Below are 14,434 nucleotides of genomic sequence, written 5' to 3' on the forward strand. Positions count from 1 at the left end.
ATGTTGGAATTATCTGAACCCAAAAAAGAACCAGAGGTTTTACGTGGAAATTGGAATATCTATGAGGCCTCTTTGGTTTATATGAAATTGTAATGCATAAATAACATTTCACCATTGCTTAGAATGTTTGACAAGGCATTGAACATGTATAGATCGAATACCAACTTTTGGTAGGCTAAAATGAAGTTTTCTTTTTTAATCATTGAGGCTTGACGGTAACAAATGAGAGGTGCTGTTGGCCTCCCTCCTAAGCTACCCTGCATATAGTTATTACTATGAAACTTTTTGGGTTAAAATGTATATAAATTTTAACTCATTAATTCTACTTCTGTAATCAGAGCCGTAGAAATAGTTGCATATGTGTGCAAAGATGGATATATTTTGGCATTGCTTATACTCACAAGCAATCACAGGGGAAACTGAAATATCGACTCACAGGGAACTGATTTTTATATATCGTGGCACACACCTACAGTGAAATAGTGTACAAACACTGAGAAAAGAATAAGGTATATCTGTAGGCACTGAGTTGGAAAAACGAGCAATTAAGCTATGTAACTGGGGGCGCCTGGGTGGCTCAGTCGGTTAAGTATCTGACTTCGGCTCAGGTCATGATCCCCCGGTTTGTGAGTTTGAGCCCCATATGGGACTCTGTGGTGACAGCTCAGAGCCTGGAGCCTGCTTCCGATTCTGTGTCTCCCTCTTTCTCCGCCCCTCCCCTGCTCATGCTCTGTCTCTCTGTCTCTCTCAAAAACAAATAAACATTAACAAAATATTTTTAAAAAAAACCTATGTAACAATGTATAATATGGTATTTTGGAAAAAATTCATATCTACGTGTGTATCCATATACATATGGATAGCTCTTTCCATATCCAAACTAGCTCCTTCTAGTTTGCACATTTGCGTACTTTTGAATATTTTACTTCTTCGATCTAAAAAGGTCCTAACCACCCCCAAGGTGCACAGTAGTAAGAGACAGGGTGTGAACATCTCTGTGAGCTCTGCATCTGAGAGACCCTCACAGACATGCTTTACTTTGCTTATATCTTGTTTCCATTGAGTCTGTTCCTTTAGTCTTTAAGGAGGAAAAACAAGTCCGAACTGAAATGGGGCTGACTCTGAACCCTGTCACTCATTCCGGAAACTCCCACAGGTCAAAAACACAGGCTACCCCAGAGGTTTTTTTCCAGTGGGTTGCAAGTACCCATCTTAGCCTGTAGGTGGCGCAAGGGGCATGGATAATTGAAAATGTGGAGGCAGGGGTTGTGGAAAGGAAGGAGCCAAAAGCTGAAATCCCTGAGAAGATCTGAGAGGATTATTAAATTTTGAATGGCTCTGTCATTTTGCTTCTAATGGCCCATCACATGGCTCCCTACTTCGGGTTCATTTACTTTCAGATGGCGCCCTCCCCCATGTGCAGACCTTGCCCTGCTTTTCCTCCTTGCTGCCTTTCCAGTCAATTACCGTCACCGGGCACCTGTCAGGCTGCATCTTCCCGTGCTTGCTCAGGGTCTTGCACAGCTCTCTCCAGTCCCCTTTCCATCTAATAAGCCAGGTGGTAATGCCCTTCAACCTCAGAACAAGACCCTTTTCACCTGGAAAGCTTTCTTGTTCGGTGACTAACTTGCTGTAATGTGTGTGATCGTACAGATTCGTTGTAATCTGTCAATTCTTGGCCTCTGCGCCCACATGATTGTCACTGGCTGGGTGTGCGAGGAATATCTTTTGGATATGACAGATGCATGCGATAGTGTTGGTCACATGTTTGTTTTCCTTCTTTTTGCCCCCAATAGATTTTAAGCCCTAAAAAGGTTGTCTGTCTGGTGTAATCACTTAACTTTCAGAGCAATATGGAGTATCCTAAGACTTATGAATAAGTGCCATAGGCAGATTTGAAGCCGTGGATCTAAGAATTCAAAAAACTACGTTTTTTCTTCTAGTTTTAGTCCCACTTGTGTCTTGGAAGGTGATCACGATTTCCGCTGTGATGCCTGCATTCTGGGCTACGAAGGACAGTACTGCGAAAGGTACCCGGGGGGGCTGGTTACCATGCGGAAATCGCTAGGTGCCTCTGCCCCGTTGATGCGTACAGGGCGTATTTACTAACGGGATTTGAGAGGTGTTATCAGTTTGGATGGGCATGACTGATACGGGACCTGATTACTATTCCAAAACAGCATCTACATAAAACGTAGAATGAGGCAAATGGGCCCACGTTCTTTGTATTTTATGTGGCAGAAATGACCGCTATCCTTGAACAAGAGTTGGTGTAATATACCAACTTGCTGGTGTTGATACTACTGTCTGTACTTTTCTGCAGGTGCTCCTCAGGCTATCACGGGAACCCTCGAGCGCTGGGTGGCACTTGCCAGCGGTGTGACTGCAGCCCCAGTGGCTCTGTCCACGGTGACTGTGACCGCAGGTCCGGGCAGTGTGTCTGCAGGCCGGGCGCCACAGGGCTCCGATGCGAGGAATGTGAACCGAGGCACATTCTGCTGGAAAGCGATTGTGTTTGTGGGTATTTTCCCCCTCTAAACCTTTAAAGATTTTTCTCTCTCTCTCCAATGTTTCCTTGTTATGGCACCTGCAAGGATAAAGTAGGCGTGTCTGCGAGCTATCTGAGGAAATGACAGATGCACTCCGAAAGGAAATACATTTGGCATTCGTTGCCATTGGTCCAAGTCAAAGACAAGCAAACGCACTCTGAAGTTTGGAGCAGTAGAAGGAAACATGCGCCCCGCCTGGGATCCACGCTGGGCATCAGTTGTTCCTTTCTGTGTGACCCCAGGGGAGTCACTGATCTGATTTGAGGCTTAAAGGCATCGCCTGAGAATAGGGGCTCAGCACTTCTTGCTTCCCTCCCGTCACACAGGCGGAAGGGAGAATGTCCTCTGCCCATGGATGTCATTACTGCAGAATGGCTCGTGTAGATCCATGAGAAAACGTGCAGACGGCTGTGCATCAACTTCAACTTTCTTTTTCTTCTAGCTTGTGATGATGAATGTGTGGGTGTGCTGCTAAATGACTTAGATAATATTGGGGACGCCATCCTTTCCGTGAACCTCACTGGCGTTATCCCTGTCCCATCTGGAATTTTGTCAAACCTGGAAAATACAACAAAATATCTCCGGGTAGGTACTGGGAATACGGAGATGGGTAGAAAACCTATGTCACTGAGAGATGGGAGAGTCGGTGGGGACAGTATTCTGTCCTTCTGTCTGTCTGCCTCATCAGTGTGGGAGTCTCGCTCCTGGCATCTAGGCTTCCTACAGTGTGATCAGGGACTTCATCATCCACACGCTAACCTGTTCCCCTGTGGGACCACTGTGAATTGTTTGACTTGTGGGGCGCCTGGGTGGCTCACTCGGTTAAGTGTCCTACTTGGGCTCAGGTCATGATCTCGCGGTCCAAAAGTTTGAGCTCCACGTCAGGCTCTGTGCTAACAACTCAGAGCCTGGAGTCTGCTTCGGATTCTGTGTCTCCCTCTCTCTCTGCTGTTCCCCTGCTCGTACTCTGTGTCTCTCGCAAAAATAAACATTAAAAAAATGTTTTTAATTAAAAATAAATAAATAAATAAATAAACAAATAAATAAATAAATAATTGTTTGACTTGTTCCATAAATGCCTCCATAAAAATTCCTCCCCCATGGTCCTTCTGCCTTTTGGGAGAAGACAAGTCCCCTTGCTCGTCTTTATGACAGACCTTTGGATATTTGAAAGCAGCTGTCCTGATACAAATACAGGAAATAAACCTAGACGTATCTTCTTTCATGCTGGAATATGCTGATGATCAACTGTTTTCTGTAAATGTATTATTCTTTTTTTTTTTTAATTTTTTTAATGTTTTTTATTTTATTTTTGAGAGAGAGAGAGACAGAGTGTGAGTGGGGGAGGGGCAGAGACACAGAATGCGAAGCAGGCTCCAGGCTCCGAGCCATCAGCACAGAGCCCGATGTAAATGTATTATTCTTAACTGGGTTTGTGGGGCACAAAAGTTTCTCTTCCCCAGAAGGTATCTAAACATCTCTGGGAGTAAATCATAGTTTTATGATTAGTCAGACAGGATCTGGGTCAAAAAAAGGAATGGGAAATTAAGAAATTGGCTTAGTGGACAGCTTGCTACTGTAGCATTTTTAATTCTAAATTTTCTTCTAACATTTATTTTTGAGACAGAGAGAGACAGAGCATGAACGGGGGAGGGTCAGAGAGAGAGGGAGAATCCGAAACAGGCTCCAGGCTCTGAGCTGTCAGCACAGAGCCCGACGCGGGGCTCGAACTCAAGGACCGTGAGATCATGACCTGAGCCGAAGCCGGATGCTCAACCGACTGAGCCACCCAGGCGCCCCAGTAGCATTTTTAATTCTAATTGGAAAAAGTGCAGTTCTTAATTTTGCTTAAAACCTACACGTTAGAGTTTGAGATAGTCAATTTATTGTGTCATGTGGTAATGAAAAGGATTGTCATTCCTGAATGCTGTGTTTTTAGATAAAAGCCTAGGCGTGTGTTTGTGAATCTGGCTGCTTCACCCATCTGCTCGTCTTCTCTCTATAGACATAATGGCCATGAAGAAAGGTTAGGGAACTCTCAGAGATGTTTTTTCACATTATTTCTCCTGAAATGGAAAAAAAAAATGTTTTTGAAAGGTGAAAATATTCTCCAAAAAAAAAAATAGAAAAAAGAAAGCAATGTTTAAATTTCTTTTCCACTCACTGTAGACCCTCTGGACTAAGAACCAGCAATTTGTTTATTTTGTCCTTTTTAGGAAGCTTTATTAAAAGAAAATACACGTAAGGACCTGGCAGAAGATCAGCTTGAAGATGTTGCAAAACAAACAGACCACCTGCTAAGGGAGGTAAGTGCTTCACACAGAAGACCCGCTTCGCACCCAGCCCTTGAGAGCAATTGCATCGGGCTGGTCTGGAAGGTTCTATTAAATCAGGGCAGGCTCTTTCTCCCGGGAGCTGTGCTCCAGGTACCTTGTCATCAAATTGGTTTTAACCCTCTGCCAGTTTCTGTGCTTTAGTGGGAAGAGACTCCTGACTTAATTTCTCCTGTCACGTCTGCCGAGTGAGGACTTGGCCGTCTCTGTGCCATCGGCCTTGTCGTTCCTTCCGGTGAACCGAGGGGCGGGTGGGTGTGTGGTGTCTGTGCAACCCTCAGGCTTCAGGCCGCGTGCTTCTGACTCGTGCAGCTTGAATGTCACGTGAGCCTGTTTTGATGTCAGCAGGAATGATGTGTTTGTTCAGCCCATTCCGGATGAGTGGTTTTTAGTGACCACCCCCCCCAAAAAAAAAAATCTCATTTGCAGATGGTGAGGGAGGCCTATTGTCAAATTTATAATTTTCACTTTTGGATTTCGTGTGTGTGTGTGTGTGTGTGTGTGTGTGCGCGCGCGCATATGCACATGGACATATGTATATAGATATGTGTACGATAGTGTATCTATCATCTCGTGCATGTTTGTATCTAGTCCCTGTCAGTATTCACACACACAATCATGCACCCTAAAGTATTAGGTTGGCCTGTTAATTTAGAATTAAGGATGATTTGGGAAGAGTTTAAGGGTTTAAATGTGGCTTTTAAGTACCTCAGTGAGCAAACATTTGGTAGGAGATGATAAGCTGATTAAAATAATTCTCTCTACCCATTAAAGAAGATTCTCTTTGGATTTTGACTAGAAAACACTTACAGAACCAGTCTGAGTTACTTCACACTCCTGAACATCACAAACAACCTTTCCCTTTACAAATGATAACGTTCCTAATAAAAATACCTGCAGAGGGCAGCTGGGTCTCTGCCCTTGGGCTGCCGGCCTCACAGACATCATGGCGTTGTATCCTCATAAGGCCGCAGGAGGTAAGGGTTAATATTACTCCATGTTACCGATGAGGCCAGGAGATGGTTAAGTACTAGGTCTCCAGCCCGACAAGGCTGATGGCCTAACACCCTGTTTGCACCTGACTGTGTTCTTAACTCCCGAACCAAGTTCTCACGGTCAGTGCAAATTAGTGAGATTTTACTTTCGAAACTCTATATACTTGCATCCTAAAGTGAATATAGAGTCTTTGCAATAGACACGCTTGGGAGTTTGTGGTTTAATAGCCAATTAGGCTCTTTCAAACAAACAAAAAAAATCCATCTTTTCCCCCACAGACTGAGTAGTAAATTATTTCGCTAACCACTTAGTTTCCAACCCTGAAATGTTAACCTGGGCTCCCATGATGCCGTGGATAGCTTTACTCCATACCCTGGGATATATTTTGTTGCCTAAAAGAGACAACTGGAACGGCAAAGCTTGCGTGTTATTCAAAGTCACACTAACCTGAGACCTTGACTTTCTGGCAGCTCACTAGAGTGCTAACGAGTAGCCAACATGTAACCAGGGCGACTGAAGGAATCCTTGACAAGAGCCAAGACCTCATGACATTTACTGAGAAGCTGCAGAGAACTATCCAAGGTAGTGTGCTCAGTGTCTCGCCTGTGCTTATTTGGTAGGAAGGTCTCCATTCGCTTTACTCAGCGTATGAACAGATGTGTGTGACTTGTACTAGCCTGCCTAGAATCAAAGGCCTGGAATATTCCATAGTTGGGGATCCTGAGCACTGAATCGAAAGATCATAGACTTTCATTCAGAGTTTTGTCTTTTAGAAAAATGAATGCTTTCTTTTTTATTGTCTTCGTAATTCCTTGTAAGTTCCTAAGTATCAGGTGAGTATGGTGCCTCCCCATTTATTATGAGTTTGTCAAATTAGCACTTATTAAGTGGAACACAGAGGGCCCGGATGATGAGCCAAACCCCCGCAGCAGACCCCAAGAGAACATGAGATGCAGAAGGTTATTACTCACAGGTCTAGGAGGAAGTACCCACCATGCCTCGAGGGGTCACCCAAGGGGGGTAAAGGTGGGGTGCAGGCAGAGAGAGAGAGACAGACAGACAGGCCCTGGGGCATATTCTTTTATTGAGGTTTTTGGTGGAGTGCTTTGGGGTCCCAGTCTAAGGCTAGGTTGGTCAATCCAAACCAAAATGGGGGGGGGGGCATTGGTAAGGCCCATGGAGGTCTTATCAAAGAGGCCCATAAGGAGAAGGCCCTGGGAAGCAGGGGGGACTTGGTCACAAGGGCTGCTGGGGAGGTCCTAACAAGAACTGACATTTGCTTGTTGACCTTGCTGGGGCTGTTATCTGGGGTATGGGCTGGCATGAGGGACTACTGTCAGTTCAAGGTCACTGCAGGCTGCTTGGTCAAACAAAATGGATGCCAAGGCAGCAATACCATGGAGCAGGAGAGCTAAACTCTCAACACCAACCCCTCTGCCCAGAATAGGAGCTGATAGGATTTGGGGCTTCAATGTATACCCACAGTATTAGAATAATTTAGTCCTGCTCAACTGGGATGTCTCATCTGGCTTTCGGAGTGCTGTTTTCAGTTTTCTGGCTACCAGAAACATATTCTTGCTTTTCTTGTTTGATTGTAGTTTAAGGATATAAAAAGTATTAAATCCAATAATAAATTAGACTTTATAGGGCAAAAGGTAAGGAAATGATTAGAACAAATAATTTGTTTGTTAAAAAGAGTAGTGTTGAGTATTGGTTCCTTCATACAGTAAATATTTACTGAGAGCTTTATGTGCAAATGTTTGTGCCAGGTGCAGGAAATGGTGAGGGAAACATGGTGGCCACAGCCCTTGCCCTCATGAGTTTATGGATACTGGGGAATACCAACATTAAATAAACCAATGATCTCAAGTTCTTGAATATTTTAATAAGGGGCAACTGGAGTAAATTGGGATATGTGGCCTGGCCTGGCCTGGCTTGGCCTGAGGTTCAACCCAATTTAGGTGAACAAAGCTGGCCTCACTGAAGAAGGTTCTAAGTTTTTCCATTTTAGTGCTGTCCACTTTGAGAGACCTGTTGAATGATTGATGACTGTTGTCCATAGAGATTATTGAAAAAGCAGCCACTCTAAATCAGACCTTGGATGAAGACTTCCAACTACCCAGTTCTACTCTTCAGAATATGCAAAAGAATATTACATCTTTGCTAGAAGTCATACAGAAAAGGCATTTCGTGCAGTTGCAACAGAAAGCCATGCTGGAACTCAAGTAAGTTTCTAAATACCATTCATGACACAATCAATTAGAGGTAGGAGCTTGAATACTGAGAGCTAAGGAGGCATGTGGGAGCAGGGGAGGGAGAGGATGCTCTCACCGGGGATGGAATGTCATAAGAGAGGGGCACTATTGTCAAAAAAAAAAAAAAAAATGAAGAGACGGGTGCCAGCTACTCCCAATAGAGGGAGTATAATCAATGCCAGTATCTGTCTTTGTGTCATAGGTTTTGTTTTTCTTAGTGACTCTGGAACATTTCCACCTAGCACAAACAAAAGAACCTCATGATACCATATTTACTGAAGATCAAGTATAATGCAGTGAATTCCCATGGAAGCAAATATGGTCAGTGGCTGTTACTACGCTGTAAGCTCTCAGACAGATTGACGTTATGTCAGAATGATTTAGCCAGTTGTTCAAACTCTCATTAAAAACCACAATGTGGTGTGACAGATCAAAGAATTGTTAGACATGCTCACTAGGAGTTTGTATTTCCTTTCAGGCTTTTTTCTTAGTGTTTTCACAATTATTCCTTGATGTAATGTAGCACAAGCTGTGTCTCTCTCGGGTTGTGATAAATATCTTAGTAGTTACACCATACGCCATCAAGACTCCATTCTCTACAGTGCAATATTTAATCTATTTTAACATATTTTGCTATTTTGAATAATGTGATGGACGTCTCAGACAAAAATCTTTTCCTACATCTTACATTATCATCTCTTATTAGGGTAGATATTAAGAAGAGAAATCATGAAGCCAAAGAATGTGCATTTGGAAGATTCCTGACTTGTGTTTCTAAATTATTTTCTAAAAGATTTAAAAACAATTCCATTACACTTCCACTGGCAACACACTGCAGAGTTGAGCTTACGTCTTTCTTCACATACGTCTTTTTTTGAGCTTATGTCAACATCATTGCATATGATTTCTGACATTGTTGATCTGTTAGGTAGAAAACAAAAGGAGGAACTTACTGTCAGTTGGCATTTGGAGAGAGAACTAGTAAAATAATCACTGGAACATTGGTGAGGGCCAAGAACTCATAACGGAATGGCTGTGAGGAGAGATCAGAGGAGGGTGGGGTCCCGGGAAATGGCGAACAGGGCTGCCATCTTGGAGCACCTGCTCTGGGCTGGGGAGGGCGCAGGCTTCACTTCTCTCATCCTGTCACATAGTCATCTCCACTGCTTTGTGAGGTTGGGGAGGGTCCAGCTGGGGAGATGGGCCCAGAGACGACAAGTACTTTGCCCAATATTAAACCTCCAGGATCATATGAAACCTGACCACACACCTAAACCCTACGATCTTCCAACCCAATGGAAGGAAGAACCGCTTGAGACCCAGTCCATAAAAGATGGGTGGGTGGAATTTCAATGCTCGGATCAGAGACGTGCTAGGTTATAATCATGTTTCCCTGACCCTGACCTCTCATGTGCATTCTCCCTTCACCTGAAATGTATGGCATGGGAGGGGAAAGATCTCACCAGCACCCATCATTCTTGAGGCAGCCATTCTAGGCTCAACGCTGCTTCCCAATCATCCTTAGCTCCCACTGCCTCTAGAATTACATATAAACTTCATGTATTCAATTCCAGCTCTCCTGGGGCTCCCTTATTGGCCCCACTGTTCCTGTCATCCACACATGATGTATCCTCTCATTGCATCTTCCCTCAGCTGCATATCAGAGTCAGTGGGGGAGCTCATTAAAGATGAAGATCCCCTGGAGATTCTTGGGAATCATTTGTGGGGATGTCTCTTCCACTATTACCACAGTCAGTTCAGTCGTTCATTTGTTCCTTCATCAGATGGATTGAGTCCCCAGGGGATAGGCATTGTGCTGGGAGTTGGGGACACAAAGGAGAACAGAGCCCTCCTGCCCACTAGGAGCTTGTAGTCCCAATGGGAGAAGTTCATTTTCTAAGTAGCATTTGGGAAGAAGGGGAGAAGGCAGGGTGGCCCCTCTCCCCTATTCCCTTAGGGCACCCGGCCCTCTCACCTGCTGGGCCCTCACTACACTTTTTCTGCTGTTGTAGCGCTTTTTCCATTTGCAGTAAAGTTACCCATAAGACTGCTGATCTCTCTCTTAAACTTGTAAGTAAAATCATTGCTACTAAAGATACCTTTTATTTAAAAACATTTAAGAGTTTATTTATTTTTTTAACATTTATTCATCTCTGAGAGACAGAGAGAGAGAGAGAGAGCATGAGTGGGGGAGGAGCAGAGAGAGAGGGAGACACAGAATCCGAAGCAGGCTCCAGGCTCCGAGCTGTCAGCACAGAGCCCGATGCGGGACCCGAACTCACTGACTGTGAGATCATGACCTGAGCCGAAGTCGGACGTTCAACCGACTGAGCCACCCAGGCGACCCCAAAACATTTAAGAGTTTAAAATGTGTTCTCTGGCCTTTTCTTTCTTATTTTCCATAGATAATCCCTGAATGTTTATGCCATTTCAAATTTCACAGATTATTTTATGAATTATGTATAAACTTTTCATTATGACTCTTAGAAAAGTGGTCATTTATGCTGAAGTATGGCATTCTTTTTTTTTTTTTTTAATGTTTATGTACTTATTTTGAGAGGGAGGGGCAGAGGGAGAGGGAGAGAGAAAATTCCAAGCAGGCTTCACACTGCCAGCATGGAGCCCTATGCGGGACTCAATCTCACAAACCATGAGATCAGGAACTGAGCTGAAATCAAGAGTCAGATGCTTTACCAGCTGAGCCACCCAGGTGCCCCACTGCTGAAGTGTGGCATTCTCATAGGTGAGAATATTTATCACACCATCCAGTTGCTTATCATGCTTGTGTTGGGGTCCCTAAGACCATTCAGAGTTTCACTAGGACTCTAGGACTCTCCAGACTCATGGCCAAGATTTCTTAGGTGATGTATTTAGTATGCCCAGCTGGATACATAGGGGAGAAGATACAGCAGAGCCTGGAGGAAACCACGCAACTTTTCCTAAGCTCTCTCTCCTCCATGGAGGTCACAGCATATACTCTCCCAGCAATGCAAATGTGGCACCACGTATGGGATGTTTCTACCCAGGAAAGCCCATGAGAAGTTCAGCATCCAAGGTTCAAACGGGGGGCTGGTCCCATATGCACCCTCTACCAAGCACATACCAAATTCCAGACTCTCAGAAGGAAAGCAGGTGTTCAACATAAACCACATTGTTTGCACAAATGGTCGAGGCAGTGAGCCACTCTTATCAGTTAGGGATTGGTGGGAATGTTTGCAGATGCCAGCCAAGGGCCAGATTTGCCAGCAGGCCTTTCTAAGGATAGCTGACTCCTTCAATGCATGCTATCAATTATCCTTTGTAGCTGTATATCCTAGCTGTTTTCCATGCTCGTGTCCCCAGAGCTATCCAATGATACTTCATTAAAGAAATGCATCCTGTGACTACCTAAGTTTGGGAAAGGTAATGTCTACTAAGGAGAGACAAGGACTTCTCTTCTCAAAGCTTTTAGTATGCTTGCTCCTGTGTATCGAGACTCTCCAGGAGGAGCTGAGAGAATACAGCCCAACTTACTTCACCATGGCACTCTTTCTCGTGAAACCTGCTTCCAACTCATGGGGCGTTGGTGGTGTGGAGGAATATAGTTTGAGGAACACTGGCTTAACTGTATCAGTTGAAGAAATTTTGAAGGAAGAAATGAAGAATGCTGAGTTTTTTTGTTGTTGTTTTCTTTTCAATCTTTGCCAAGTCACTGATGACTATATCCCTGCATGTGGTCAGTTTTTGGTGGTAAAGTCGCTTCACGGATGAAAAGTTGACCTCTGTTTTAAAATTTCGTAGAGACTTTAATGGTGAGAAGTGACTGATCCAGTCTCAGCCACTGTTGTTTAACATAGTTTTGGAAGTTAGCCTCAGCAATCAGACAACAAAAGGAAATAAAAGGCATCCAAATTAGCAAAGAAGAAGTCAGACTTTCACTTTTCGCAGATGGCATGATACTCTACATGGAAAACCCAAAAGAATTCACAAAAAAAGCTGCTAGAACTGATACATGAATTCAGCAAAGTTGTAGGATACAACATCAATGTACGGAAACCTGTTGCATTTCTATACACCAAAAATGAAGCAACAGAAAGAGAAATCAAGAAATTGATCCCATTTACAGTTGCACCAAGAACCATAAAATACCCAGGAATAAACCTAACCAAAGATGTAAAAGATCTACATGCTGAAAACTATAGAAAGCTTATGAAAGAAGTTGAAGAAGACACAAAGAAATGGAAAAACATTCCATGCTCATGGATTAGAAGAACAAATATTGTTAAAATGTCAATACTATGCAAAGCAATCTACACATTCAATGCAATCCCAATCAAGATTGCACTGATATTCTTCTCAGAGCTAGAACAAACAATCCTGAAATTTGTATGGAACCACAAAAGACCCCAAATAGCCAAAGTAATTTTGAAGAAGGAGACCAAAGCAGGAGGCATCACAATCCCAGACTTTAGCCTCTACTACAAAGCTGTAATCATCAAGACAGCATGGTATTGGCACAAAAACAGACACGCAGACCAACGGGATAGAAAAGAGAACCCAGAATTGGACCCACAAATGTGTGGCCAACTAATCTTTGACAAAGCAGGAAAGAATATCCAATGGAAAAAAAGACAGTCTCTTTAGCAGATGGTGCCGGAAGAGCTGGACAGCAACATACAGAAGAATGAAACTGGACCACTTTCTTACACCATTCACAAAAATAAACTCAAAATGGATGAAAGACCTGAATGTGAGACAGGAAACCATTAAAACCATAGAGGAGAAAACAGGCAACAACCTCTTTGACCTCGGCTGCACCAACTTCTTACTTGACACATCTCTGAAGGCAACGGAATTAAAAGCAAAAATATACCATTGAGACCTCATCAAGATAAAAAGCTTCTGCACTGCAAAGGAAACAGTCAGCAAAACTAAATGGCAACCGACATATTGGGAGAAGATATTTGCAAATGACATATCGGATAAAGGGTTAGTATCTAAAATCTATAAAGGACTTGTGCCCCAATGTTTATAGCAGCGCTTTCAACAACAGCCAAATTATGGAAAGAGCCTAAGTGTCCATCAACTAATGAATGGATAAAGAAGATGTGGTTTATATATACAATGGAATACTACTCGGAAATGAGAAAGAATAAAATCTTGCCATTTGCAAAATGTGGATGGAAGTAGATGGTATTATGCTAAGTGAAATATGTCAGGCAGAGAAAGACAGGTATCATGTTTTCACTCATATGTGGAACTTGAGAAACTTAAGACCGTGGGGGAGGGGAAGGGGAAGAAATAGTTTCAAACAGAGAGGGAGGCAAACTATAAGAGACTCTTAAATACAGAGAACAAACTGAGGGTTGATGGGGGGGGGAAGATAGGGGAGAAGGGGAAGTGGGTGATGGGCATTGAGGATGGTACTTGTTGGGATGAGCACTGGGTGTTGTATGTAAGCAGTGAATCATGGGAATCTACTCCCAAAGCCAAGAGCACACTGTATACACTGTATGGTAGCTAACTTGACAATAAATTATATTTAAAAAAAGTGACTGATCCATGGTCAGACATTAGAGATATATTGGATTTACTTGTGTGTCTCCCATGTACTTTGAGTTCTTGTTGCCTGTATCACACTGCGACTTCTTACGATCATGAGAAATCATAAGAATGTTCAAGTAATTCCCGGTGGTGCTCTTATGTCAGAGTTCAAGCGTGCGCCTTTGGCAAATGTTTTCTACTGTGTCTTCAGCCAGCAATCTTGTATCTGTGAAAGCTGAGGGTGATTCACAAGGCATTTTTCCATGAACTCTTTTGAAGTTCTCCTAACAAACTGAAGCAGGAAGCTCATGGGATATATTTAATCCCTGTCAAAGTTTATACTGTCAAAATTTCATTATTCTATGTAACTGCGGATTCAAAATTGACTTACACAAGCAATTTGATAGCATATTTACAAAAGAATGGGAAAAAATATCTTTTGATTTCCTAAAGCGTGCTCTTGTATCCATGGTACAAATTAGATCTTTCTGGAACTTTGGATTTGAAGTTTTTATAAGGTCTATTTTTTAAGTCGCTGCAGAAAAACCTTTATGTCCTCTGAGTATGTTGGTAACTTCATAGCAAATCGCTGAATAGCCTCTTTTCAGTTTCTTGCCCTCCAGTAACACAAGACTACAAGCTGCCATCGCTCCCAGACCGTGGGCCCAATTTTCTGCCCCCAGATTCACAGAGATGATTTCTTTCAGTTCTTTCACTAACATATGTTAGGAAGTTAGTAAATGAAGATAGTTCGTTAAGGATAAAGTATACATATACC

At 43.1% G+C, this 14,434-nt stretch overlaps 1 protein-coding gene across 1 annotated transcript in view; it reads left to right on the top strand.

Annotated features, from left to right (window-relative positions):
- LAMA1 (laminin subunit alpha 1) overlaps positions 1 to 14,434 on the top strand; it is a 168,294-nt gene that overhangs the window by 112,649 nt on the left and 41,211 nt on the right. The window contains exons 31-36 of the mRNA XM_081790773.1: positions 1,944 to 2,030; positions 2,324 to 2,517; positions 2,992 to 3,134; positions 4,766 to 4,855; positions 6,349 to 6,460; positions 7,941 to 8,103. Of these exons, the coding sequence (XP_081646899.1) occupies positions 1,944 to 2,030; positions 2,324 to 2,517; positions 2,992 to 3,134; positions 4,766 to 4,855; positions 6,349 to 6,460; positions 7,941 to 8,103 (789 nt within the window). The remainder of the gene's footprint in view (positions 1 to 1,943; positions 2,031 to 2,323; positions 2,518 to 2,991; positions 3,135 to 4,765; positions 4,856 to 6,348; positions 6,461 to 7,940; positions 8,104 to 14,434) is intronic.

Source organism: Panthera onca, chromosome D3, assembly GCF_046562875.1.
Source record: "Panthera onca isolate mPanOnc1 chromosome D3, mPanOnc1 haplotype 2, whole genome shotgun sequence".
NCBI classification, from domain to species: domain Eukaryota; kingdom Metazoa; phylum Chordata; class Mammalia; order Carnivora; family Felidae; genus Panthera; species Panthera onca.